Source organism: Gambusia affinis, linkage group LG05 (assembly GCF_019740435.1).
Source record: "Gambusia affinis linkage group LG05, SWU_Gaff_1.0, whole genome shotgun sequence".
NCBI lineage: Eukaryota > Metazoa > Chordata > Actinopteri > Cyprinodontiformes > Poeciliidae > Gambusia > Gambusia affinis.
Window position 1 is genome coordinate 26,846,074 of NC_057872.1, and position 27,674 is coordinate 26,873,747.

The window sequence follows — 27,674 nt, forward strand, 5'->3', positions numbered from 1 at the left end:
GGTAACAGCTGCTAGTCGTGCTTTGCTGATCAGTGCTGCAGCTGCTGCTGCCTTGAGATTAGTTTATAGTTGGCTTGCCTGTAATATTGTTTGCTGTTTGCTCCGTTAGAACCAAAACTCACAACAAAGACTAACAGCAACCCATAGTGTTGCATTTCTATCATCTGCGGGAAACATTTGATGCACATTGAGGATTTTTCTTGATTTGAGCTTAATTTTGTGATGTGAAAGTACTTCTGTACATTTTTGTTCCTCATACTGAAAGTCATTAAGAAGCATACCTCTTGTTCATCAGGTGCTGTACTATGAGCTGCTGGCCATCCGGGAGGCTTGCATCAGCCTGGAGAAGGAGTACCAGCCAGGCATCACCTACATTGTTGTGCAAAAACGCCACCATACTCGCCTCTTCTGTGCCGACCGCAACGAGAGAGTAAGTCCCAACCTAAAATTATTATTATATTAAGTCCTTTTATTTATTTGCTCCCACAGCAGCAATGATAAGTGAGAAGCATTGTGTTTACCAAGTTATACTTTTTCAATGTTTAGTCTAGAAAGTGCAATCTCTGCAGGATAGAGGACAAAGAGTATTTATATAGTTTAACATGGAAACAAAACTCGCTGGTTCTTGATGCGTCATAACCATTAGGAGGTAATTCTGGTTTACTCTTGTTAATTAGAATGGTGAGGGTAAGTCCTGAAAATGTGCTTCTTTATTTGTCCCTTTTGTTTTTTTTTTTTTAAATGACTGTTTTATTAACCCTCCTGACCTGAGTAATTGCGTTCGATTAAAGCATTAGGGCCCTCACCAATCGCTCTGGAGTGGTACTCAAGGTCTCCTGACTGAGCTGAAGCCAGTAATAACCTTATTTTCTCCATAGACTCTCATACAGAGCATTAGGCTCTCAAGGGCCCTGGGATTTTAATTGGTTGTTTTTGTCTACCTTTGTTGCTCCATGAACTGTCTCTGTTTTTAACTTTTACTGCTTGAAATACGTCAGCGTATTGAGTGCCTTTTAGATGTGCTGTTCATTTTTGTTTAGTTTTTCCCCTAATAGTAAGATTCTTAGAATTGAATAACTGAGAGTGACAAAATCCTTTGCTAGGTTGGACGCAGTGGAAACATTCCTGCTGGTACTACTGTGGATACAGACATCACACATCCCTACGAGTTTGATTTTTACCTCTGCAGCCATGCTGGAATACAGGTTAGTGCAGTTTTTGCACTCATTTATCATTACGTGTAGAATCAATTCAAATGCTCTGATTAAAAACCACTTGCTTTTATTTTTTGATTTGAAATATAGATAAAATAATTCAGGTTTCATCTTTTGGACAATTTTAAATTTGAGTTGTGGTTGACATTTACGCTATAAAGTTTTGTTAAAAAAAATTATGCTTTCAGTTTTCAATATATAATGTGGGTCTGGAACTTATTATTATTTTATTACCGATTAATCTATCAATTATTCTGACAATCTATTAGTTGGATTAAAAAAATTGCACATTTTGCAGATTTTTCATTTACCACTTAAGTTTTTTATACATTAGAAATGCATAAGGATGCAAATCAGCAAATTATTTAATTCATTTTTAAAATAAGAAAACAAATATTTTCTTGGCTAAAATGTAATAACATGTCATTCCTTTGGCTTTTACTTAATCATTTGTAGCACAAGCTGCATCTTCAGCTAACAAAAATACTTTTAATATCAACATGCAAAAAGTTCAGCCCTTTCTGCTCAAATGAACATAAATGCAGTATAAGGCTGATCTGTTGATCATTTTTTGAATAACTGTTTAACAATTGAATAGCCAAAAGTAGCTTAATATAAAGGGTTTTTGGTTGGAAGAACGTGAACCATGTGAAACTAAAACTTTGCTACTTGTTGCGTTCCGGGTAGAACATATTTACAGACAAATGCCAAATATGAATATTTTTTGTACAGTTTCAACTTAATTACTGTTCTCAGTGTGTTGTTTTTTCAGCAAATGGCCTTTGTTGAGTCTGTAGACTCCAGTTAACGATTAATCAATATTCAGTATCAATAATCAATATTAATCCAATACTACTTTTAAAAATCATAGCTAAACCTTGGTTGTCTTCATAACGCAGATGTTTGACCTTCTGTCTTTGTAATCTACTAAAATCACAATTTCTGAGTTGTTATCCAACCTATATTGGACTGAAAATCTTTCTAGTTCCTTTGTGAGAGGTTTTTTTTTTTTTTTTTTTTTTGTGGTTAAAAGCTAGTAATTACACTTCCCTACCATTTAATTGTCCCCTCTCAGGGCACCAGCCGACCCTCCCACTACCATGTATTGTGGGATGACAATTGTTTTACTGCTGATGAGTTCCAGCTGCTCACCTACCAGTTGTGCCACACCTACGTGCGCTGTACCCGTTCTGTCTCCATCCCTGCACCCGCCTATTATGCCCACCTGGTGGCCTTCCGCGCCCGCTACCATTTGGTGGACAAAGAGCATGACAGGTAAGACGAGCAAGCAACCACTACAAAAACAGTTTTTTGCCCCATATTCAGACATATGTTTGCAGACAAACACAATTGGTTTGTTTTTCTCTCCTCAGTGCCGAAGGTAGCCATGTATCGGGTCAGAGTAACGGTCGCGACCCCCAGGCGCTGGCCAAAGCTGTTCAGATTCATCACGACACCCTGAGGACCATGTACTTTGCCTGAGCAAACATCCCTCCCCTAACCATGATCACCTTTATCACACAAACACAAAAACAACCATGTACGCTTGGTTTGCCAGTTGAGGAGTCCTCATAGGTGCATGCCCAGCCCCCCGCCCCCAACACGCCGAGTCAATGCGGACCTGACACTGTGCAGAAGAGAGAGCAGGGAGGAGGGAGGGGAGGAGGCACCCCTACACTGGACTGATGATTCAAACGCTGCTTTAAAGACAAACGAGACAGAAACTCAGCACTATTATGCAATATTAAACCAGCCAACTAGTTTATTCCCACCCTTTTCAGGCCCCTCCTATCTTTTCTTCCCTTGTTTGTGACCTTGTGGGTGTTTCTGTTTCTTTTCTTCTCCCCTCCTTCGGCACAGACCTTCCTAATGGTCTCATCCTGCACCATCTCTAGTACCTCAAGTCAGTTTGAGCAGCAGCACTTTTACATTCTTTCAGTTTTACTGTAGTTTGTCGATACTCCCTGAGGTTTGAAACAAGAGAGGATTTTTCGGAGTGTACGTTTATGGACCACAGGTCCGTCACATTGCCACTTTTCCCCCTTTTCTTTCACTTCTCCCCAGTGTATTACTTTAATGAAGACATATGTTTTTGAGCACACTGCCATCTGTTGGCGACGAGGTATAAATGCCCTCTAAAAGTAACAATGAGAAGTTGTCTAGCAACGTTTTAGATGATTTTTGATTTATTTTAACGGTCAGTTGTCAGGTTTGAACTGGGGCAGTTTTTATTGGCTGATCTAAAGGAAAAAAATGCTGAATTGCAGCCATGTATCTTTAAGTATAACACTGTTTTTAATCCAGTCATTTCATCTGCATGCAGCGGAAAACTATTGTTTTATCCTTGTTAATGAATTATCTAAGTGTTGTTCGCATTCTTAGCAATCATTGTGCATTCGTTTCCCTCAGTGCTTTATCTTGCATTTTCCCTGTTCAAGATGGTGGATAATTTGATTGTGACAATGGTTTCCTTTAGTGCAATAATCAGCTGAACGAAGGGAAGAGGATTTTAGGGGATTTAAATGACTCATGAATTTAATATTTCAATGAAAAGTTTGCCCACTTCTAAGGCACTTATTTTGTTGCTCCTCTGAATTAAAGAGGCAGTAATTATTATTATTGTTTTTATTTGAGTCACCCTTTGCTGTTCAGTAAGAATGGTGCATCCACAGTTATGGTCATTATTATGTTTCAATTTGAACTGAAGGAATTTATGCACCAGTATAGCTTCAGAGTATAATTGATTTTAATACTCCCAAACATGATTGTCTTTGAGATTTTTTTTTTTCAAAGATTCTCAACAGATGGCAGCAAAGTGGAGTGTAAAGGCCATATAGAAGAAGTATTTAAGTGCCTGGCAGAAATGTTTAATTTTAAAAAAAAAAACCCAACCAAAAACAGTAAGAATCTCATTTCAATCAGTTAAAAAGGTCACAAGCAGAAACTTTCACCTGATGCCTGTCATTTTTGTCCACAGCCATCTGACTTGTCTATACATCTCATTTAAAACGACTATAGATCAAAAATATTTATTCCCTTTTTTTTCTTTTGCTAGCTGTTAGCTTTCCCTTAGAGCTGACTTTTTTTTACTTAGTATTCAAAAGACATGAATCCAGCTGCTACAGTGGACTTTTAAAATAATGGACAGGATTTATAGGTATGGAGTTAAACTTGTGATAAAACAAGAGACTTTCAGGAAGCTTTTTTTTGGAAGATGTCAGCCAGGTGTAACTCCTGCCCATTTAACTGGCCCTGAATAGGAAATGGCCTCAAAACAGAGCAGAGGAGTTATGTAGGGGATTTGCGGCTATGTGGTCACCGAAGACCTTTCACACATCAGATGTGCCTTATTGGTGCAAACAACATCTCCAATATGGCAGCATTAGTGTTGTCATCCAATTTTAAATGTGCAGTCTGTGGCTCCCTCTGTTGCTACCTCAGAGGCATTTCAGCAATGAAAAAACTTTGATCCCATCGTACACCTCTGGGCTTGGGTTGATGATTGTGATTTTCCTTGGAAGTGTTTATAGTGCGGTCCCCACATTACTCCTCCTTTCCGTTGCAGACCTGAAGCTTGTTCAGGAAAATGTTTTTAAAAAGTTATCTGCACTAAAAGAAGCATGTGTTTCTAAATGTAACACAGGCACGGTGCTACTCTAAGAGTTTGAATCTGAGCCTCTGTGCATGAGACTCTAAATAAGCAGGTTAGGGTGAGAAAAAAAAAAAAGAAAACCTCAGAATGGAAGGACGGGATAAGGTGCTTTCGCTATGGTTGATGCAAAGAGTAGATTTACAAATAATTTAGGGTTAGATTTTTGGGGTTTGAGATCTGGTGAACGGTACAATGGCAGACGTTCCTTTGAATAGTGAGGCATAATGTAGAGTCCTGCCTCCACTGTCGCAGCCTTGCAGTCTGGAGGCCAGTGTGTTTTGAGCCTTCATTATTTCACTAGTACCTTTTTAAAAGCCAGATTATGAAATATATTTGTACATTTTAAGTTCTGTAATGCACACCACTTATTTTTGCTAACAGAAAAGATGTAGTCTAATTATTAATCTTAGTAATTAGTGTATCATAAGTAAAGGTTAAAAAGATATAACAAAGTTGAATTATTACAGCTGACTGTTGACTTGTTCCTGTGTCGGTGTGTAGACGTTTAGTACCTGTATGAACAGCGGTGGGGTTGTTGGACCTAGTGACGTGTTTGGACTATTATTGGTAGGGATGTGGACTTCAGCCACCGTTTTCTTTGATGTTTGGATAAAAGAAAAAAAAAAAGCTTGCAAGATGCTTAATGCTGTTCTATTTTTTTTTCTCACAGCTGGAAAATTAAATGAAATGAAGTTGGCATGCTCTGAGCAGATTTTATTTCAGGACAGAAGAGTCAGTAGTCAATAGTTTGCTGTTGATTCCTTTGAATGTGTTGACTGCTTCTTGTAAAGACGGGGTAGAGCAATGTTTGTGATCCATTTCAAATCCGCATGATCAAGAAAATAACTTGACAATTGAGCCGTAGTTCTCAGTTCCTTTTAGTTAAATCCTCTAAGGATTTGCGTCGCACTGCAACCCCTGTTCCAAAAACTGGCCTCAAGCCCCTTATGTGACCAGAGCGTCGGCCTACCGGCAAATCAGTGTGACAAAGCCTGTAATCTAGTTTTTCACACCTAAATAAAGGTTCTCTTTTATGCCGGAGGACTACGTTCAGTGGCCGTACAATCCCCCCACCCGGAAAATGAAAGGTCGAAACTGAAGGACAATTTAGTGGGCTTTCCGGAGATTTCAAGTGTGCATGTTTTTGGAAGGACTTTTAAATGATCAGTGAAAGCTTTATGCGGTAGGTTATGTCGCAAGTTGAACAAATGAGTGCATGGCAGAAGAAGGAGGAAGATTGTATCTCGTTAGGCTGAAAAGCATGTCGAGGGCAGTTGAACACATGTTTACATGGCAGATGTGTTTGCCTGTCTTATGTTTTTAATGCCATCAGCTGCTCCTTGCAAATACAACCAGAACATTTCAGGCCTGCCAATGTAAACGCTCAATTGTATTTTATTTTATTTTTTTCTGAAAACTACATTTCCTTTTTACTCTTTTTTTTAAATGTCATTTGATTTGAAATAGTTTGGTGCACAGAATAAATAATAAAACACCTAATTCTCTTAGATTTCTCTGTAGAAGATAAGGTTTTCCATTTTTTTGCGTTGTAGAAGTAGCTACATTTAACCTTTTTGTAGTAATTGATAGGTCCACCTGCTTTGGTCGCTATGCTTGTTTCAGGGATGTATCAAAGGAGTGAGAAGAAGTCCACTGAAAGTGCCTTTCCTCTCGATGGTGCTGTTATGTGAAAATGTAAAACTGAACTTGTAAAATCTCCTCAGCAGTGGCCACTTTACTATTCTCCAAGTGTTTGTTGGCAATCCAAACAGGAAGTCAATGTACCGAGACAGTGAGTCTGTAGAATAGGAGAATACAATGCCAAGTAGATCTTTGTAGGATGTCGGTGTCTTGGACCAGAGGTTCGTTGGGACAGTGGGATGTGATTCAGGGTCGGTTTGTGTGGATCGAGCATGGGTGGCGGTGGGGATCGTTTCTTTGACGCTTTTACGGCCCCCTGATCACGAGCGATGAACTTAGCACAGCACTTTAGAGACTGCCACTCTCACTCAGACATATAGCCAAGAGGTCCCTGTTCCTCCAATTTTCTTTCCGGCTTAGAGAAGATCCAACCCGTTGCTCGGTTATTTAAAGTGTGCCTCCTTTTCTCATGGCTTTGTTTGGCTCGGTTGAGTCTGCCTTCTCTCTTGTGTCTGTTTCCTGTCAGAAACTGCCACTCGATACATCGCTGTAGCCACAGCTGGGCATCAATTACAATTTGTTGGGCCTAAAATATTGAAGTAAATTTTGCACTGACAAACATCATGTTCTCAAATGGTTTCTCTCCGACTGAAGAAAGCAAGACGAATAGGATCTCAATATGCTTGAGTAAGCAGGGAAAAAATAGTTAAGTGTCCTTCTAGCTAACCGTGAGAAAAGCAGGTTCTGTCAGTATTGAGATTTTACACTTGATGCCCGGCCCTAGTAGCAGCAGCAACAACCTGTGGCATTTTATCATCGCGATGCAACACCCTGCCTGTGTGTGTCATCTCTGATGGAGGGAACGTGTGCCCAACAGAGTCCTCCTTGTCTCAAGCCGCTATGGCAACAACTAAGAACCGAGGGACGTCGCTTTCCGAGGGGGTGGGAGGGGACAGGAGGAGGAGGGTTGAATCTTTTTATTACAAGAAATCTCAAAACACTGCACCTCATTTACCTTGGTATGCTGCATATGTTATACTACATGAAAGAAAACTGCAAACGGCTTTTATTACGACATATAATGCTTGAGTAATGCCTGATTGCGATATTCTTATACGGTAACTGTTTTAGAGTCAGAATAGTTATAACTGTAAAAAATATTAAAAGAAAAACAAAATATTCTGTTTTGTCTTAACACTTATTTGATTTAAAAAAAAAAAAGATTGTTCTTGAGCCGACTTTTGTTGTCCTATTTAAATGTGTTGTTCTTTCAATATATATATATATATAAATATATACATATATGAAATATATATGCGGAATATTTTATGGTGTATTTATTGAGAGCGCGTTGAAGCGGCTGGAGTCTCCGCATCGTTTTCGCAGTGTGGTGGGGGGGTGGAGCTAAGAGGAAGATGCCCTTTTTCTTTTCTTTAAGCCCCTCCCTTTAAATGTTGATGCCTTATTCTCTTAGACACGCAAGCACAACAATATGTCAGGGGGTATGGGGTTAAGGAAAGATTTGCCTTGTTACTGCCGTGCGTCGGGCTCACTCTTCTAGTTATTCATTCTCTTCCGCTTTCACTTTTCTTTTTTTTTTTTTAACCACCCAAGAGGGCGATTTCCCCCTCCCCCACATATAGCTAATTTCTGATGAAGGGAACCATTTCTCAACCACACTGACCAGAGTGTCAAAAGCTGACTTTTATTTTCATCCCAAGCTGCTAATTGGTACGTTAGCCATGTACGGGACAAGTGGAGAGGGGGGTAGGAAGGAAAGTTATCTGAAAGACAATATTTTTGGGGTCATGTTGAATCTTTTCTTTTTTTTCTTTTACGTAGGCTTAGCTTCTATTCTCTTAAAATTGTCTCCTTTCTGGTGCCAGAATATTTTACAGCAGGAACAGGTCTCATTCCACAAGAAAAGACATGCCTGAGCCTTAAATGCATTCTTACAGAGTTGACCTTGCAAAGCCTTTTCCTGGGCAGCCTACCAAGTAATCTAGCCTGCGTACTTGATCCGTCATGACTTCCGAACCGGTGTCCTCATCTCTGTTCACTTCACACAGAAACCACTAACTTTTTTTTTTTTTTTTGGAGAACTCTGATGTGTAAGCTTTTTACATAATGCTTTTGGCAGAATAGAAACCAAGTCTGGGTCAAACGGCATTTGGAAACCCTTTTTAGCATTTGTTTTCACCTGACGAGCAGAACTCTCTGCTTCAGGATAATAATATAATCATTTAATTTGATTTTTTTATTTTTTACAACCAATTATTGTCTCATCACTGATGGCAAATCCAAAGAACAGTATTTTCAGATACAGTTTGACCTTGGCCTTAGAGAACAATGAGGTTCCCCCAGCTTACTGGATTACAGAGACCTGTGCCTGTACTATAAACCAAGGATGAATTGTGTTGTGATGAACTGATTTTTTTTTTCTCTGTTTTTTTTTTTTAATGGTTACTCCTGAGCCTGCAGGAGGATCAGACATGGACCTTTTGAAGTTTTGTCAAACTTATTCCAAAGCAAATAGGCCCCTTTGTCCTTTAAACCAAATTATCTTTGGTATAATAACTGTTTACCAGAATGTTTACTCTCTCAGCCCACATTTCACCTTTTTCTTTTTCTTCTTCTTTTTTTTTTTTTTTTTTTTTTTTGCGTTTTGCATTCCAGCAGATTTCAAACCAAATATTGCAGATGAGATTAGGCTCCTGATGCCGTTTACCTTGTACACACTTGATGGTTTGATGACAGATGAATAACAGTGGCCAAGGATTTGAAAAACAATGTATACTCTGATTGCTTGAATATCCTTATTTTTGTCTTCACTGTAGCAAATTAGAGATCCTGGGCTCTGATACTTCTGAGTGAGGCACCAGCAAACAGACATACATGTTGAGCAGTCACAAAAAAACGGATGATCCTTGTCTCAGTATTTTGTAAAGGCTCTGTTGTACCAACAGCTCTATTCCTTTGAGTTTTAAATGTCTTTCTTTTGTAACCCTCATATAGTTTGTTGGCCTTTTTAGTGTTGCTTTGCTTCAGTTTGAAGTGTATCTTTGACTAATACTTGCAATAAAGTGCTTTGCTTAACTTCAGTTGTCATTGTTGGATGTTTTTTAAACTAAGGCTAGAATTTGTTTTAAATAATTAAGAATTAAAGTACTAATTATTGTCATTAAACAAATTAAAATAAGAAATTAGGCCACCGTTTTGATAAAGTAACTCCAAGAAACATAAATGTGTTAAATAAAAACACTAAATCATATACATTAAATGGATGTACCGTAATATATAACCCAACTTTAAACTCTGGCAGACCAACCACCCAACCTAAATGGAAAGAAAATTTCCATTGTGCAGACTTGGCATATTTTGCATGTACAGGATGAGGGAGTTTATGCTTGGACCACTTTTTTTCACAAGACAGAAAATATAATGTTAATGGTCTAATGTGCCAAAAAATCTTATTAAAACTTTTATATCTGACTGAGAAAAAACTGATAATCACCTAATAGACATTGTTCTTTTGGGGTTTTAAAATAGCGTTTTTGACTACTGATTCATAGCATACAAAAGCTGACAACTGGATCCTTTCAGAAAACTTCCATTCAAGAATAATAAAGAACAAATGTGATTTTCTTGGAATAACATTACTGTTTACACAGCTGTAGCTCACTACCATAAAATGCACAGTTGAAATTATGTCTACATGTTTCTTTGATATAATCTTTTGTCACAAATGCACATGTTAACTGTGGCATATTGTAGCTAGAGAGCAATTTTAGATCCTGGGGTCTGTAGGGGCTCCAAGCAAACCGGAGTGTACAGTATTAACAAGTCAAAGTAGTTGAAAACACCTGTGTGCCGATTTGAAAATGCTTGAAATCAGTTTTTTTTAAAAATACATTGACATGTATTTTTCAAAGGTGCAGTTAGCTTAGTCGCAAAAAGATTATATAGGTTTAAACGAGCTCTGGTGTATGGTCATTGGGTACAATCATCCACCCATTGTCTTAACCCATTATCAGTCCATTAGCTATACAGAGACATGCCCACATGTACACTCATAAGGGCCATTTTAGAGAGCAATTTAACTAATAATTATCTTTTTGAACTGTAGGAGGAAGCAGGAGTGCCTGGAGAGAACCCATCTGTATAAAGTTTTTGAAGAAATGACCCAGGCCCAACTTCTGAAGTTCATTTGTTTTATTGTAATTCATAATTGTTTAATTGTAGGCTTTTACTTGACGTTTATTGTCATAAATGGATTAAATTAGATAATTTTTTTTTCTTTTTTTTTTTTTACTAAAAAAGCCAATTTTGCTAAACACATTTTCTGCACCGATTTTTACAGACTTGGTAAAAATGTGAATAAATTAGTGGTTCATCATTTCTGGTGCAGTTTCGCAGTACAGCCTCTGGGTGTCGCCAAAACGGGCAAGGTACATTTATACATTTATATTTATGATCATACATGTATATAGACTTATATTTTTGTATTTGTATTTCTGGTTAGCTTGTAGGTATTTCTTCACTATGCTGTTTTGTTTTACTCTATTGTTTTTTTTTATTTTTTATTTCTCTTACTTGTATTTTGTACTATCAAGAAAAAAAATTAATTCTGACTTTAAAGTCAGAATCCTGAGATTAAAGTCATTCTGAAAAGTCAGAATTCTGATTTTAAAGTCAGAATCCTGATTAAAGAGATTAAAGTCAGAATTCTTCAGAATCCTGAGATTGAAATCAGAATTCTGACTTTAAAGTCAGAATCCTGAGATTAAAGTCAGAATTTTGAGATTGAAATCAGAATTCTGACTTTAAAGTCAGAATCCTGAGATTAAAGTCAGAATTCTGACTTTAAAGTCAGAATTCTGATTTTAAAGTCAGAATCCTGAGATTAAAGTCAGAATCCTGAGATTAAAGTCAGAATTCTTCAGAATCCTGAGATTGAAATCAGAATTCTGACTTTAAAGTCAGAATCCTGAGATTAAAGTCAGAATTCTGACTTTAAAGTCAGAATCCTGAGATTAAAGTCAGAATTCTGACTTTAAAGTCAGAATCCTGAGATTAAAGTCAGAATTCTGCAGAATCCTGAGATTGAAGTCAGAATTCTGACTTTAAAGTCAGAATCCTGAGATTAAAGTCAGAATCCTGAGATTGACGTCAGAATTCTGACTTTATAGTCAGAATCCTGAGATTAAAGTCAGAATTCTGAGAATAAAGTCAGAATTCTTTTTTTTTTTTTTTCTTCGGTGGCCCTAATCCTCTTCCGTGACTGTACTGCAACCTTTAGGTTGCAGATATAGCTACGATTGTTGCATACAAAAGGTTATAAATCACTTTTTTGTGTATCTCTTGTACTTGAGACCCCTGGACTTCTTGAATAATTCTCTTAGGGCAAGTCGGTCTAAATTTGAAATATTTGAACACTAACATCAGACATGTTAAATTTGAAGAAAAACTGGACCCTGAAACATAACATTATCTCAGAGCAAATAACTAAATCCACCAGTGACTGGCTTAGAATTAAGAAATGAAAACCTCTGGGTGCAAACAAAGGACAGACTTTGATCTGAGATAATGTGGGGTTGAACATGCAAGACCCCCAGCAAACTTCTCATAGTTGTAAAGTGATGGGTGGGACCTCAAGCAGATGTCAGAGAACTACAAGAAGTACCTCACTGAATTTATTTTAACCAACAAGCTGACACCAGCTATTATGTATAAGATTTTACCAACTAAATTTTATGTTGTGTAGCACACAGAATAAAACTTTTATTTTGTTTCCCCTTTCCTCATGGATCAGGATAATGTTTGCTCATCTGAAACTAAATAAAACTGTTTCCACAGATTTATTTTAGAAAAACCAGAAATCTGTGGAGCCACTTGGCTTCCAGCAGCATGATGAGAGAACAATGACCAACTGACAAGACAGCAATGCTGAGCTTCAGCATCATTAAAAATGTGGCAAAGTAGGTTTTCTAATACCAGATGCTCCGTTGGGTGGGACTGAACAGTGATTATGTTCTCACCCTGGCTGTCAGTCCCTGCATGCCAAGATGTTACATCCATTTGACAAAAATGATAGTGTTTGCTTCTTTGCTTTGTTTAAATAAGATAGAAATGTGAGCAACCAGATGTCCCACTATAAGCCTAAATACTCTTGTCACAGCTTCATCCACAGAAAAACAAAAATAGATATTAAACTAATCTGTGAGTTTGTTCATTTAATAAATCCTTATTTTTCCCGATTACCCTCTTATCAGTGATAGAGTCATGCTTAGTGAAATAGCAACCTGACATGGACCTTTTGTTAGGTGTACACACATACATGTCTCAGTTTTGCAGATTTTGGTGTGTTATTATTATCATTATTAAAAAGCCCACCATGCCTTCACTGACTAAATTAATTTGCAAACAGTGGTAGTTCTTGCATGAACAGTACCCTAGGCAAATCCCTCATTGTGCTTTGAAATAAAAAAAAAAACAACAACCTCGTTGACTTCTGCAATTTTATAAAACTATTAGAGAATAAAAAAACGTGCCTTTGAAGAAACAGTCTGACCAAACTTTGAGATGAGGTTTTTACACTTACATTAATCTAAATCACATCTAATAGCAAAAAAAATGCAGCAAGCTCAAAATATATTTTAATTTGGTTTTTCAAAAGCCACAAAACATTTGAAACTCCCAAACTGTGTTTTGAAGAATAATTAAAAAAAAAGTCTTTTGAAGGAGGGTTCGTTGCTCTATTTGTTCCTAAATATTTTTTTCCCATTTAAATATAATGTCAAATTCACTTTCATGACTGTTCAGTGTCAAGAAATAATGTTTAATTCTAAATCCATGGTCCTCAAGTGGTATTTGGCAAAATTTGAGACTGACATCTCATTCCACCACCATCTCATTACAATCCTGCAGTTCCACTTCTCACCAGAAGAGGGAACAGTTCACCCAGAGAACTGGGTGAACCGGGTGAAGCTTAATCAGCTGGAGACTAGGTGGAGCTCTGAGATGCTTGTGACTTACCTCAGGTGAACTAATGCACAGCAGGATGTAAAAGAGTGCTACCTGAAATTGCACACTTACATTGAGGTTTAAGTTGAGATACTTCACAAATACCTAACAACTGGTTAGGCATTAGGAATAATTAACCATATGTGTAATTGTTAGGTTTTCTTTTGATTGTTTAAATGAGCAATCTGAAAAATTTCTTTGACTTTAGAGTCCCTTCACAGCGTCTGTCAGGACTGTGGATGATATAGAGAGGACATTACTTAAATCTCCTGCTGCACACCTTCTGTCTCCTGTCCCGTAAAATGACAAATTATCTTCTTGCAGATGTAATTATCAGATGTCAGGCTGTGGTAGAAAGTCTTCCAGCTGCATAAGAAATTCTCAGATACAACTTGGCACCTGCTGGCTACTGTCAGACAGAAACATTGACATAATGTTACTGTATCAATTTTGTTGCCAGGGCTTGGGATTCACAGACGAGCTAATTTTTTGCTTTCAAGAGCTCTGATTACCTCAAAATCTACCGTACAAGACCTTTACAAAAATTCTTTTGTTTTCTCTGCAAATATTTGTAAGTGCAAGTGAGTCCAGGACTCATGCTTAGCCATTGCTGCAGTGAAAATAAATGAGGAAAGCAGATCAGTGTCTGAAAGAAGGATCAAATCTAAAACCAATATTATTTTTGCAATACCAAATCCTTAAAGGAACAGTACAACTAACCCTAACCCTGCGTAAATGTGATCAACAGTATTAAATGTGAATTTAAGATCTGACAAAGCTTGATTGAGTTGACCAGTAATCAAAAACTCACTTGATATTAAACACAGGTCAATTTCCGTAGATGCAGAAAAGAAATATAAATTCAAGCAGCTACTTTGTCCAATTCCATCATTTTTAAATGCAATGTTATATAGATGTAGGACTATTCCCTGTTCCCTGTTGGTTGTGATGGTGGTAAGTTGGGTGTATTTTGTATGGATTCAGTGAGAAAAATAGAGATTTCAAATATCAACAATGTGAATATGTTTAAATTAGTCTTATTGGTGCTCTGTATTTTATTTATTGAATTTTTTTTTACTCGAACTATGTTATCATTTTTTTGTAATTACGATAAGCCAAATGGATACTGATTGTGTTTTTGTTTCAAGGTGCTAAATAACTAAAGGCCCAAAGATATGTGGTTGGTTTTTAAAGTAGTCTATTGTCTGTTGACTCAATAATGGTTCATCTCTTGAGTTAATTTTTTTTAATGTCTGAATTTTTTACAGAGCTATTTTTAAATAAGTTGTTTAGGAAACTTAGTTAAAGAATGTTTCTTAAACTAATCAGTAACCGGACTAAATGAGCATCCAAAGTAGAAAGTAAATCTTGGAAATCCTCAAAAAACCTGAAGAAATGTCACCAAAAAACACTTCAACAGAATTCAAAAATTCTTAGGAGATCACTTGAGAAGCAAATATAAAGAAATAAGAGAAAACTGAAGACTTCAATAGATCATGTTTAAATTACATTATTATATGCTAATTTAGTAGCTCATTGAAGAACTTTACTCCATGACATTTAAATTACTAAAATACAGAATCTTACACATTTATTAGCAGCATTAGTAAAGATGCATATCCAACAAACATTAGTGATATGTTTGTTGGATATACATTTCTGGTTTTTATTATGTTTTTTAATGTGAATAATACTTTCTTATAATGCACAGGAACTGCTGAGGTTATTTTTAATCCATGACTTCCTGCTTCCCTCAAGTTATGAACATAATGGGATTTCTCTTAGCTACTTCTCAGAATCAGAAAACAAGGGAGAATGTCATTCAAGTGGCAGATAGTGACTCTCATCATTTTAGTCAGCATATCCAAACAGTTTTATCCCCTCTGTTTAACATAGTGACGCAAAAAGATTCCTGTAGCATTACCAACTCGGGTAAAACAAAACAAAAACAAATACCAATCTTTTAGTCTTTGTTTTTGATCATTTCTGACTTTTTTAAATTATTGCTTAAAAGATCTTTTGATGTAAAATAAATTTCTCTGTGCTCTTTATTGTTTGAACGGTGTTGCCATCCTATTTTTAATTCAGTTTCTATTTTTCGTGTATCCTATTCTTTGTGCATTTAGATATATTTCCCTTTGTTTTGTGTTAATCTTTTCCTCTTTGTAGTTTATTTGTGTCCAGTTCAGCTTCCTTTGTGTTAATTATCCCTCAGTGTTGCTCTCCTCACCTGCATTCAGTGTCATTCTCCTTTCTTCCCTCAGTATATAAATCACTGGTTGTAACAGATTTGTTCTTCTGTTATTTCTCCCCATAGCCCATTTCATGGCATCAGGCGCCCTCAAAGCAACATAGACTAGGTGAGAGTGAAAAAAAGTGTCAGGGACCAACGAAAGGTCCAAGAGAGGTGATGGCAACTCTGCAAACAGTACGTATGAAGGTGGAGGACTAAATCAAGTCTGGAAATAATTGCTTGAGTTTCTCAGAGGAGCTAAGAAGTAAAATATCCTGCAGCTTCAGAGATATGTTCCTAAGCTTCAAACATCAATGATCTGTTAACATGATGCCGGTAGAGAATATTTACTGGAACAGCACGTATATGCGTCCAGATTAAATTCATGTTATAGACTACACACACACAGAGTCAACTATCTCTGACACATCTCCAAAAATGTTGTTATTATGCTCTTTGATTTTTAATTCACATCTTTTCATATTGAGAGAGTTTTATATGAGTAGAGGTTCTAGCTTTTATTCTTGTATTAAAAAAACCCCAATATGTTTTAACAAAACCTGATGTTTATATTTTGAGATAAATTAAAGCTTTGGATTTGAATTAACTGAGCAGATATGATACCTTTTCATGAAACACTTAGCAGTCCATCAAGGAACCTCCAAAAATATTTCAAAGAGTCTGCAAAGGTTAAGACATTCTTAACACAAATTAGAAAATGAGTGTCTTTGACTCTCTGATTATAAATATTCAGTCACATTTCTATCTAATCACACCAGACCAGTCATTCACCTTTTGTCAGGCCTTTATGGACACGGTTTTGGGGAACAAATTCAGCAGCAAATAACTGAAGTCACAGTTTAAGATATTTAAAAATCAGTGAACCAATCCTCATGATATAAACAGAAATCTGAATGTCTGAGTCCATGTGTATCTGCGAGATAACAGAAAGCTGTCAGCATGCAGTCCTGTTTTATTAACGCATTAATGCATCTGTTCCTCGTTGCTATTCCGAAATTCCTCACAACCCACTCAGGGGCCTGATCATGGCAATGCCTCTCTGATTAATCTGATTACTGAGAAAATTATTTGATGAAAACTCTATTGATTAGGATCATACTGAGAAGAAACCTTGATTTTTTCTTCTGTATTTAGATCTGAGCAGGAAAAGTGCTTCAAAGCCTTATTGTAATTGCTGGATTTGTTATTACTCTGTCTCCAAAAACGGATATTTGGGACCGAAACATATGTGAAAACTGAACAAACTTTGTCCAAAATTGTGAAATCAAATGTTTTTAATGAAATCAAAAGCTGGGACAGCAACACGGCTCTACGGCGCTCCTTAAGTGAAATAGGCCACATATAGATCTGGTACAAAGATATATTCCTATCAAGCCAGGAAAATACAGAAAGGCAGCCAATTAGGGTTAAAGGCTACCTTTGATGTTTACCTACCTTGAACTTTGACAAACTCTTCATAGGGTTTTTGAGATATTGGCTTCAAATTTGATCATTAAGCAGTTGGTATTGTTTTTAATGTTATCAAAAATAGTTTTAATATTTTAAATGTTTCTCTTTTTAGTTTTACTTCACTGTGCAATATATTTTTTCTATTTCACTGTAATTGTTTTATTATTTTATATAATAATAGTTATTTTTTAAATGTTTAGTATTGTCATTTTTTATGTTCAATGCAAAACACTTTGTTTTATTCTCTTCTGTACGAATCAGGCTCTCCAAATAAAGATTAAGTGATTTTTAGTGAGGATAATTTTCATGCGTCTTTAGTGAAATTTATTTCAGAAAGAGAATGAATCCAAACCCTTACTCCCTTCACAGTGACAGCTTTATGACTAAAATCTGGCAAACATAATTACTTTCCTGTCAGCTCAAGTGCTGATTAGACACTGTTATCCTTCTTCACAAGTAGCGATGATGAACAGTTTATATATCCTACAAAACCCAGCATGTTAGCATCATTAAGTTCATGTAAGCATGATGTTATTGTCTGTGGCTCACAGTTTTTCTTCTCTTGAAGATTTCATGAGAAACTGCTAAAAATTAAAATGTTTTACTGCCAAAAAAACAAAACTGAAACAGTTTATTCTTCAAAATGATTTGCATTGTCCCAATATAATAAATTTTTTCCTTCAAAACTTTTCAATTCATCTTCATGAAAATGAGACGTACAAATCTAAATACATATTAATCACATTTCTATTTTCAGTGTGCTGACAGAAAGTTTGGGACTAAACAGGAGCACAATATAGCAATTTGTCATCTTCAAACTAGCACTATGGTACAGTGGTTTCTTACTCTGTGGTGTGACTGTCTGTGACATTAGCTCAAAACCAAATATGGTTCATATCTGAGATAGACAGACTTTATTGTCATTCATGCATTTGAAATATACATACCCTTACAAAAAAATCCCATGAAAATCACATGTGACTTTCACATGTGATCACATGTGGTTCACACAAATTTTTACATGTGAATGATGTGAATCACATGTGAAAGCACATGAATACGTGTGATTTTGGAACGTTTCATAGTAAAATCACATGTGATTCACACATTTCCACATATGATCACATGTGATCACATGAAAATCACATGTTTTCACATGTGATTATGTGATCACATGTGATTTTCATGTGATTTTTTTGTAAGGGTACTGAGTGAAATTTTGTTGCAAGGCTCAATTCAAATAAATAAATAAATAAATACTAATAACCAAGACAGAAAGACAATAAAATATAAATTTTTTTGTATAAAACATCTCCAGCTTGGGTTATGCAACTTTTAGGTTCACCTCCACCTGATATGTGAGCTTCCCCTGCAGCTCCATCTGTAGCTTGCTGGAAAGCGAAAGAAAGGCAAAGAAACAAACAAGCAAAAAAAATAAAACAATCAGAAATGGGAAAAGATATTTGTAGCAGAATGGGATTTAACAGAAAGCTGAAGTGTGCATTAGAGAAACTGTTTACTTCTTAAATGTTTCATTTGCAAACTTTGCTGATACATGTCCCATTTCTTTGACTGTACATTATTACAGATAAGAAGCAGACTCACATTTTGAAGCTAAGATTTGTATAAAACACATTTTCTTCTGATTTTGAGAATATTTCATCACTGTGTGCTCAGCACCAGGATACGCCCTCAGGGACCTGAAGATCTTATCTATCACATCACTTTAAACTTTGGCAATATTATAGAGTTTTTACTGAAGATGCAGCAACTTTTCTGTTAAATTATAAAACATTTTTTCATAATACATGACTCAGCTTTGAAAAACTCCAAAGCTATTTCAGAACTTTGATGACAGTTGTTTTGCTCCACTTTCCTCTCACACCCAAGAAAGCATGTCCCGCATTTGACCTGTCTGGTTCCACTTCCTTCATGTGGCTTGTTGGAGCTCATCAGAAACAATACTGGAGGTTAAAAGGTTTAAGTGCAATGAGTGCACTGTCAAAATAAGGTAGAGCACAATAATGTGTCCAACTTAATTTTGGACTCAACTCTTCCATTTCTGGATCTACACCAAGAATGCTTTGTTCAGTCTGTGGAGCAAAAACAAAAACTGACAGAAAACGAAGTGAAAACTGAATTCACAGTGTGAACACAAAATATTGAGCTGCAGCAGTGGTGAGCTGGACGGAAAAAATAAACTCTGGATTTCTGCCATAAAGTTTGAAAATAACTTTTACCACAAACGTTTTCTGCATGGAAGTCTGTCACAACCCCTATAAAGCACTTCTAATTTGTATAATCATTTACAAACCCTACAAAATACCATACAAAATAGCCATTCACTGCAAAAACATAATATCTTACCAGGTATTTTTGATCTAGTTTGACTTTATTATTATTTCACTTATAGTAAAAAAATATTCGCTTGTTATAAATGTAATAATCTGACATTAGAAAAATTACTTTCTCCAATATTAAGGAATTTTTAAAACAACTCCTGAAAAGTTACTTGCATGTTAGTTTTGTCTTATTTCAAGATACATGGACTAGAAACTAAACCACACATTATTTTTTGCACACATTATGTACGGTATTCAATTTATATGTGCCATCACAAAGACATATTTTTTAAAATTATTTAAAGGTGTGTTGTGTTCCCTGTAGTTTGGTTACATGTTCAGCTGATAAATCCTCATTTTTCCAATACAGATGAAACCAGTTTCTTTTGTGGCATTTCTTCTTTTGAAGCTTCAAGGCAGGAATAGTTGAGGTGTTGGCAAACAAGCCCCTGGTTGCTTCAACAAGAAATTGCAGCAGAAACGCATGTTTACTGAATAATGATTTAATTAAGTGTGAATAGAGACATGTACTCAGCTTATGAACATATCAGGGATCTGTTTTTTATGGTTGCTTGTGAAAACAGGATCAAATCTGGCCCCTGATGTGGAATATAAGATGTAAAACAAAACAACAACAAAAAAAAACACAAAACATTTTATAGGTTTAAGGATGAAACATTTACCTCAGATTCCACAAATCTTTAACAACACAACATTTTGAATCTGAACACACACACACACACACAGTTTCTTTGAAGCACAATTTGTGATCCTTTACTCTGACACTTTGTGTTGATTTGCTTTGATTTTGAATCTCTTTCTGCCCCTCTGCCATGTATTTTGAGCATAAATTATTCTTAAAAGCTCTTCATTTTACAAAATATTCATCTCTTAGATAACGCAATAAGTGTTTAAATTTAACTACTTTTTCATAGTTGTCAATTTCCAGACTTCTCCAGACTTTTCAGATATGTGTAGGAATCCGGCCTTGGGCTGGATCTGCTTTTAATCAAGTCTTTTTCAATTGTTTTTGCTGCTTAGCTCTAAATGTGTGTGCATGTAAGCTGAAAAGTGAACCCTGGAAATGAAAGCAAATGAGAGGAAATCTCACCTAAGTGCAGATGAATATTCAAGCATCCTATTCTTTTAGATTAAAATTTTTGTTAAACTTCATGTAATACATTTGTATGCAATTTACTGACAGCAAAACATAAAGAAATAAAATTAAACATTGCTAAAAAAAACATTTTCAGGCAGAGCAGGAGGCACTGGGAGCCGAATATCCACTTGTATGTATTTTCTATATTTGTCTGGAAGCCGTTCACTCTCCACATTGTTTCCATGCAGTGTGAGGTCATACTGCTCACAGGACAGGAAGTTTCCACCCTCGTTGTGCGGCCCGTCCACTGTTCTCCTCTGAGACTTTTTAGCAACAGCTCAGATCTTTTTTAGATTGTGTCATCTGTGTGTTCGTACAACCTCTCTCCCATGTTATTCTCCCTGCGCCTCCTGGAAAAAAGTGTTCAATTTAGATCAAACAGCAGTGACAAACTGTGAACAGACTCAAGTAAAAAATGACAATTGTTTTGTCAGCAGATGCAACCTGGCCTGTCATGTTGCATAGCGTGTGGGAGGATGGCATGTCGTATTTTTCTGTTTCACTCTGCCCGGGCAATTTAGTTTTTTTTCTCTCTTTCTCTCTCTCTGTCTCTCTCTCTCTCTCTCACCCTCTTTCTCTCTCTCAGCATTGGCTTTATCTTCAGACCATAGCCTGAAATAAGATTTGTGTCTGACATAATGTTTGTGTTTGGTACTCTACCTCCACAAGAGAAATGCCAGCACTCCTCCACACACCACCAGCAGGAGGACAAGACAAACCACAGCCGCCGTCGTCCCTCTGCCCCCACTTTCACAAGGTGCTATGAGCCACAGGAAGAAAGAAAAAACACAATGAAAGGGGAAAGCAAAACAAGACATCTGACTTGTCTCCTCTAAAACACATGAAAGGTTCACTGTAACAAGTCTGTAGACTCGGTAAAACAGAAGAAGATAACAGAAAGTGCCCAGACAGCCTGTGGATCATCATGCTCTTTGGAAGACAATTGCATTTGTCTCGCCTGTTTAGCGGCTTTGCAAGCGGCAGCAGCTCAAGCAGCGACAGTGATTTATTGATCACACTGTGGAAAATCCTTTATCAGAAAAACAGCACAGGAGATAGAATACGCAAGAACAAAGTGCAACCAGGATGCTCAGACAGACACAAGGTAGGGAGTCAGATGTCAGAAAATCCATGAAGCAAAAAGAGAGGCCGACTTTAAATAAGACAACGAACATTTATATTCACTGTGATCTTCCTGTTTAGGTAATAAAAGCAAACGTAACACTTTGTAAAGCAATTTATATTGAATTCATATGATTTCAGCCTTTTTAAATTTGGTCCCTTTACGAACACCAGGTGGTATTTTATGATTCAGACCAACACAAAAACGTTATTTCTTGTGAAAAATACAGAAATGGACAAAAATGTAATAAAACAATGAATAAAGAAGGCAAGTGAGGCATGTATTTGTATTCAGTATCTGAGAATTAACACTATCTATGATGTAATACATAGTGAGAATATCTCACTTTGCACACATACATCATATTCAATAAATTAGAATAAAGGTCCAGAGTCTCGTTTGTTAGATTAAATGTGCCTTTTCAAAAATAAAAACCTTTCAGCAGGAATTAAACATACCTTTTGTTAAGCTCAACTTTATTCTTTAAAAAATATTATTTTACCGGTCTGATATGAGATTGTTAGAAATTTCTAATTTCAAATTTGTTTTCAATAGCTGTAAGTGGAAAATCATTATAATTATTAGAAATAAAGGTGCTAAAAGATCAGTTGGTGTCTAATTTATCTATATGATATCTTTCACAAAATGGTAGAGCTTCAGAAATAAATGGATTTCACAAAAACATTTTTATTTGTCAAATGGCTATGTAGAGAAGGATATTTTTGTCCATTCTTTTCATTTCTCCAACTGAGAGATTTAACCTTCTTTTATGTGCATCACTTACTGTCTTCCTAATTGTGTGTGGTTACATAATAAATGTGGGGACATGAATCTAATAAAAAAAATGCTTCACTTATATTAATTTTACAGGAATTTTTAAGCGTGTCAAAAACTTCTTAAAGTTTAAAATTTAATTTCTTAAGGTGATTAAAGAGGCAATGACGCTCATACTTAGCCATATATTCTACATCCCATTGTTGAAGTAAAACATCTGACTAGTGCAGAAGTAAAACTAATACGTTCACTGATCCAAACTGCATCTAAATATTTGGAAAGGTCAGAGAAGCACATCATATATTCTCATACCTGCAGTGTATGTAGCAGAGCTGTATCCCAACTTGTTGCTAACCATGCAGGTGAAGTGACCACAAATGGGAGTAGTGGTAACAATCAACATGTTTCCATCCTTGGAGACTTTTCCCACCTGCTGGGTGATGGCAGCTCTCTCGTGCAGCCAGATGAAGCTGGGGTCTGTCCCCCACGCCTCGTGGCAAATCAGCAAGGAGTGAGACACGTTGATGCTGATGGAGACATGATGAACTGCCTCTGCACAGACACAGAATCTGTGATGAGGTCAAAAATGATGACAGGCAAGTAGGTAAAACTGAGAAATAGATGGAAACAAGAGGTATGAAGTGCTCTGCTGTGGGTTTCTATCTGCTATAGAGCAGGAATAATGGTACATGCTGTCAAAGAGGGTCCAAGACAAAGAACCTTGAGAGACATTTAATGCTGTCAGGAGAGACTGGCTCAGGTTCAAAGCCAATAATGAGATCAGAGAGGGAGGTATTAAGTCTGAAAATGGGATGAAGGAAAAACTGAAAGCTGGAAAGCTACAGTGAGAGAGGAGTCATCTGGAGAGACAAACAAAAAGGAGAAACAGGAGTACAAAGCCTTTGAGAAATTTAATTTCAAGTGTTACATTTTTAAATGAGACATTCACTTTTAGAAGAACACAATTAATTCAGGTTTGAAGTTAAGGAAAATTCACAGCACTATTGAGTCTGCTGAATGTAAAACTAGAAAGTCCAAATTATCACTTCAACTGCTTTTATTTAAAAATACAAGTAACTATTGCACTTTAATGGCTTCAACATCTGCTGACCTTTCTGAAGACAGTAAAAATGTGATGCACTTTTTTACTGTAGCCACTGAAAACTGCAAAATGAAGTAATCTACAGGCTTTAAATGGCAAATAACAGATAGACCAGAAAATCAAATTCGAGACAAAGACATTTTCTTTCACTTTTGTTAGAAAGACTAATTGTATTTAATAGCCAGGATTGCAGTCATGTGAAAACTTTATTTGAAGTTTCTTTGAATTCGCTGGTGAAGATCATTATTCATTTGCTTCACATTTAGAGAATAAATGTGTTTTAACATGTGAAACACATTTGGAAAAATGTTTTAGGCATGGCAACAAGTGAATAAATGTAGAAAAAAATTACACAAATTTTGAAACACTTGAAAATTGTATCAATTAGAAGAATGTAAAGCACATGGGAATGTTGGAGTTACATGAAATAAGTGGGAAAATGTTCCACATGTGAAAAGTTTTCTTTCATTCACATGTGGATTGTTATCTTCACTATGATACATGTGACCTTATGTGAATTGTATGTATTTAGTTAAATATGGGATGCAAACCTATGATCATATAATTTTTTAAATACACACTCTACTGTCACTTTTTGTTCATGTAAAGCCAACACACATAGTATTTGTTTAAAAAAGGAAGGTAACTTGGACAAATTCAGTGCAATAAGGTGACTATAAAGCATAATTAATGTTTTCTAAATGTCGCGCATCATACTTTACCGTACTCCCTGACGATGCAGCGCCCGGTGGTATTGGCTCCTGAGTGATCTGTCACAGTCACTGAGTACTCTCCGCTGTCTTCTGTGCTGTATCTGTTCATCTCAAGTGTCGTCTCCTGCTGCTTCAAACTCACATGCACATCTGGCCTTCCACTAGCACACTTTGGGCTTTTGGCAGGACACGTAGCCAGCGTCACTTTGGTCCGATCATGTCCAGTTTCAGGCTCCCGTGTCCACGTTATCATGGAAATCTCTTCCCTGAGATTCTTCTCGATCTGAGCTGTGAGAACCAGCTTGGAGCCTGGGATTACGTGGACAGGCTGCTCATTCAGGATGTGAACTGACATACACCAAAATCTACCTGGCACTGAGAAAAAGAGGGGGGGGATTTGTTACTGCAAGCTCTTTTTTTGTCTGTTTTTCTTATTACATGGAGAGTAACATTCACAAAAAACATAGTATGATGCAGTGAATCGATCTTTATGCTACAAATATGCATGGATGCAAGGCATATACTGTCTGTCACATAATGTCAGGCAATGATTTATGGTTCATGTCATCCATATGCATTCTGATAGCCATCAGCATCCTGATGTTTGTGTCAAATCCTGTTAAGGCTGCATGCGTGCACTAAAAGAGCTATTAATCATTTGTCTTAACCTGATCATCAGACTATGAAGGACATGTAAATAACAGAACTGAGGTTACTAATGCAAAAGGGAGCTAACAAGAAATCTTCCGTTTGCATAAGAATGCAGAATTTAAAGTTTTTCCACTTCTGTTTTCTTTGATGATGACAAAAGTATTCTGCTGCCTCCTCCTGCAGAGAGACTTTCAAAAAGTATCTTAGTTTCCCTCGTTAAGTTCAATCAAAAATAATAAGGATGGTTATTAAAACAAAAACAGTCTTACACAACAGAAGAAGAGGCAAAACTTTCCAGCATCGGAGACACAGCAGATCCATAACACCTGCTGGTGCTGAAAGAAAGCAAAGAGAGAGGAATTTGTCCAAAACCTCAACAGCAACAGCAGCAGGGGAGCCAAAACAGCAAAAATAAGAACTTCACCTCCAGAGAAAATATAATAACAATTAAGGCTGTGTTCACCACCACAACAAGTGGAATACAAATGCTCAGTACATGCTTCTTTTTCTTCCCTGAATTTTTATTTTGTGTGTGTGTGTATGTGTGTGTGTATGGGCATGTGTGTGGGGGCGTGGGGATGTGCGTGTGCGGGTGTGTGTGAAGAATCCAAAGAAGTGCAGCACAAGAATTAGGTGCTGGAACAAAACAGAAATCATTCTGCTGCCAAAAACTTTCATATAAAATAGAAAGTGAAAAAAACATGAACCCCTGAAGCACAGTGAGAGAAAACACAGGGAGGGAAAACACTGATAATGGCTCAGGAACACAACCTGCATCCCATTAAATACATCCAGGAATTTTCTCCTGTCGTTTACAAAGAATTTAACCCAACAAAACCAGCAAGAGAAGAATTCACCTTACCAAGGGAAAGATGAGGAGAACAATACCGTAGAGGTTTTCACTCTGTGTTCTCAGAGTGTTTAAAAAAAACACGGTTCAGACTGAAAACAGATTTATGGCCCCAAATGAAGCACCTCCGGAGCACTTTCGGTTACATAATAGGAGATGATTTCTCTCAAAAAACAGAGAAAAAGAAACCTCTTGTGTCCGCTGCCTTGTTTGCTGTCCAGTCAGTGGGTGTTTTGCAGCCGTCTCTGGTTTTAAACCTGCTTCCTTCCTCTTTACAACACACCCCAGTGTTTCTGTACATCCAGTCCTTCCTTCTTCTTCTTTGTAGGTTTTCTAAGCAAACTTTCAACAGTAAAAAACAAAAAAATCCCTCTTCCACACCCTCTCTTTCTCTCCCTGACCTGTGACCAAAGCCCTGCTCCTCAACATTCAGTCCTTCAACAATGCAGCATGTTCTGCTCCGGACATTCATAAAATTTGTGTTGTAATGTTTGTAAACAGAGATAAAATGTGAAAGTATTCTTTGGATGAGGAAAAGACAAAGTGATCTTTGTACTCTGGACCTCTTATTCTTTACAAAACGTTTATGGCTGCAGACACAGTACATTGTGTTGGCTTTATATTGTAAAGCAGAAGCCATACAGGACATGATTTATTCTATTCTTATTTCTTCCAATTATTGTTACTGAAAAATATCTTCAGGCATGTAAAGGGAAATGCCTACAGTTTTGTTCTCTGGGAAAAATTTAGGGGAATCACACAAAAACTGACATTTGATTTCATTTTATTGCAACACTTTAAACTGTGAGCTTTTCAACAGCAACCAAACTAGCTTGATTACCCAGTTACGCATACATTTATACATCCAAAGCATAAATATTCAGAGATTAATGCAAATGCTCCTCTCCTTAGGAGGGACAACATGCAGCTTAGGTAAAAGTGATCATAAATCCCTCAGCATTTTACATATGATTTATGAATAATCACAGTAATCACAGCTGTGGCTCCCACAGAGCTCTTTGTCCACAGAGGAGTGTAGTTAGCAGGAATTATCCAGTGGGTGGCACTAATCTAACAGATAAAGGACATAATCTCTCTTGGTCTTTATACAAGCAGATATCACAAATATGAAAGGAGAATCCAAATGCTAATTAAGCAATGTTAAATTTTTGGTTCACACAAGCACATCATGGTACAAGTGAGTGGGAAAGATTAACATAAATATAGAAATAGCAAGTAGAAAGGTTATCATAAATATAGATTCAGGATTTCTGAAGCTGTCAAAGGCCAAAAGTTAGTAGTTGTAGGTATTGTGCACCAAGTGGAAGGCACCGTCAAACTTTCTTTAGTTTAATTAACAGAAATCTCTATTTTCACTTCCTTCCTCTCTAAGAGAAAAAGATAATATCCCTGAGGAAACACCAGTCCAGTTCCAGATTGAACCAGAATGTTCTCAAACTGGTAGGTGAAATCCTAATTATAGTGCTAACTGTAATTGGAGTCTCTACCGTGACACATAGAAACCAAGAATGAGTCATCCTCGGAGTTTGGCTTGGAGGATTTTCAGCCATTTGCAACAATTTCAGGGTTACTGCCACCCAGCTTCGAATCAGATATGCTCAGCCCTGAGATGCAGGGACCTACTGCGTAGAAGTGGTCAGCACCCCTTTCTCTGGCCTGATCTAAAACTCCAGATCAATACAACTGAAGTGCTTCGATGAGAGATA

At 36.7% G+C, this 27,674-nt stretch overlaps 2 protein-coding genes across 4 annotated transcripts in view; one reads left to right on the top strand and one right to left on the bottom strand.

Moving 5' to 3' along the window:
• LOC122830919 (protein argonaute-3) overlaps nt 1–9,608 on the top strand; it is a 33,691-nt gene extending 24,083 nt beyond the window's left edge. For both annotated transcript variants that reach the window (XM_044116718.1, XM_044116719.1), the window contains exons 16-19: nt 296–430; nt 1,104–1,205; nt 2,290–2,489; nt 2,588–9,608. In XM_044116718.1, coding sequence (XP_043972653.1) covers nt 296–430; nt 1,104–1,205; nt 2,290–2,489; nt 2,588–2,696 — 546 coding nt within the window. In that variant the 3' untranslated portion in view covers nt 2,697–9,608. The remainder of the gene's footprint in view (nt 1–295; nt 431–1,103; nt 1,206–2,289; nt 2,490–2,587) is intronic.
• Nucleotides 9,609–19,769: 10,161 nt separating this feature from the next.
• Nucleotides 19,770–26,290, bottom strand: si:dkeyp-97a10.2. Of its 2 annotated transcripts, none has more exons than XM_044117332.1 (6): nt 25,960–26,290; nt 25,367–25,432; nt 24,456–24,821; nt 23,062–23,183; nt 21,395–21,494; nt 19,770–21,084 (listed from the first exon to the last, which is right to left on the bottom strand). In XM_044117332.1, exons 2-6 carry the CDS (start codon nt 25,416–25,418, stop codon nt 21,002–21,004), a joined length of 723 nt encoding a protein of 240 aa, XP_043973267.1. In that variant the 5' UTR covers nt 25,419–25,432; nt 25,960–26,290; the 3' UTR covers nt 19,770–21,001. The 2 variants fall into 2 exon arrangements, with proteins under 2 accessions (XP_043973267.1, XP_043973266.1); XM_044117331.1 differs by having other exon boundaries at nt 19,772–21,084; nt 22,944–23,183; nt 25,960–26,287.
• Between the last annotated feature and the right edge of the window lie 1,384 nt (nt 26,291–27,674).

Bases quoted from the DNA above. Each gene is read 5' to 3' on its own strand.
- si:dkeyp-97a10.2 (XM_044117331.1), bottom strand. From the start codon at position 25,418: ATGGATCTGCTGTGTCTCCGATGCTGGAAAGTTTTGCCTCTTCTTCTG. The intron at 24,822-25,366 runs GTAAGACTGTTT...TCTTTTTCTCAG, and splicing joins TTTGCCTCTTCTTCTGTTGT to TGCCAGGTAGATTTTGGTGT. The intron at 23,184-24,455 runs GTAAAGTATGAT...GTGTCTGTGCAG, and splicing joins CTGCATCGTCAGGGAGTACG to AGGCAGTTCATCATGTCTCC.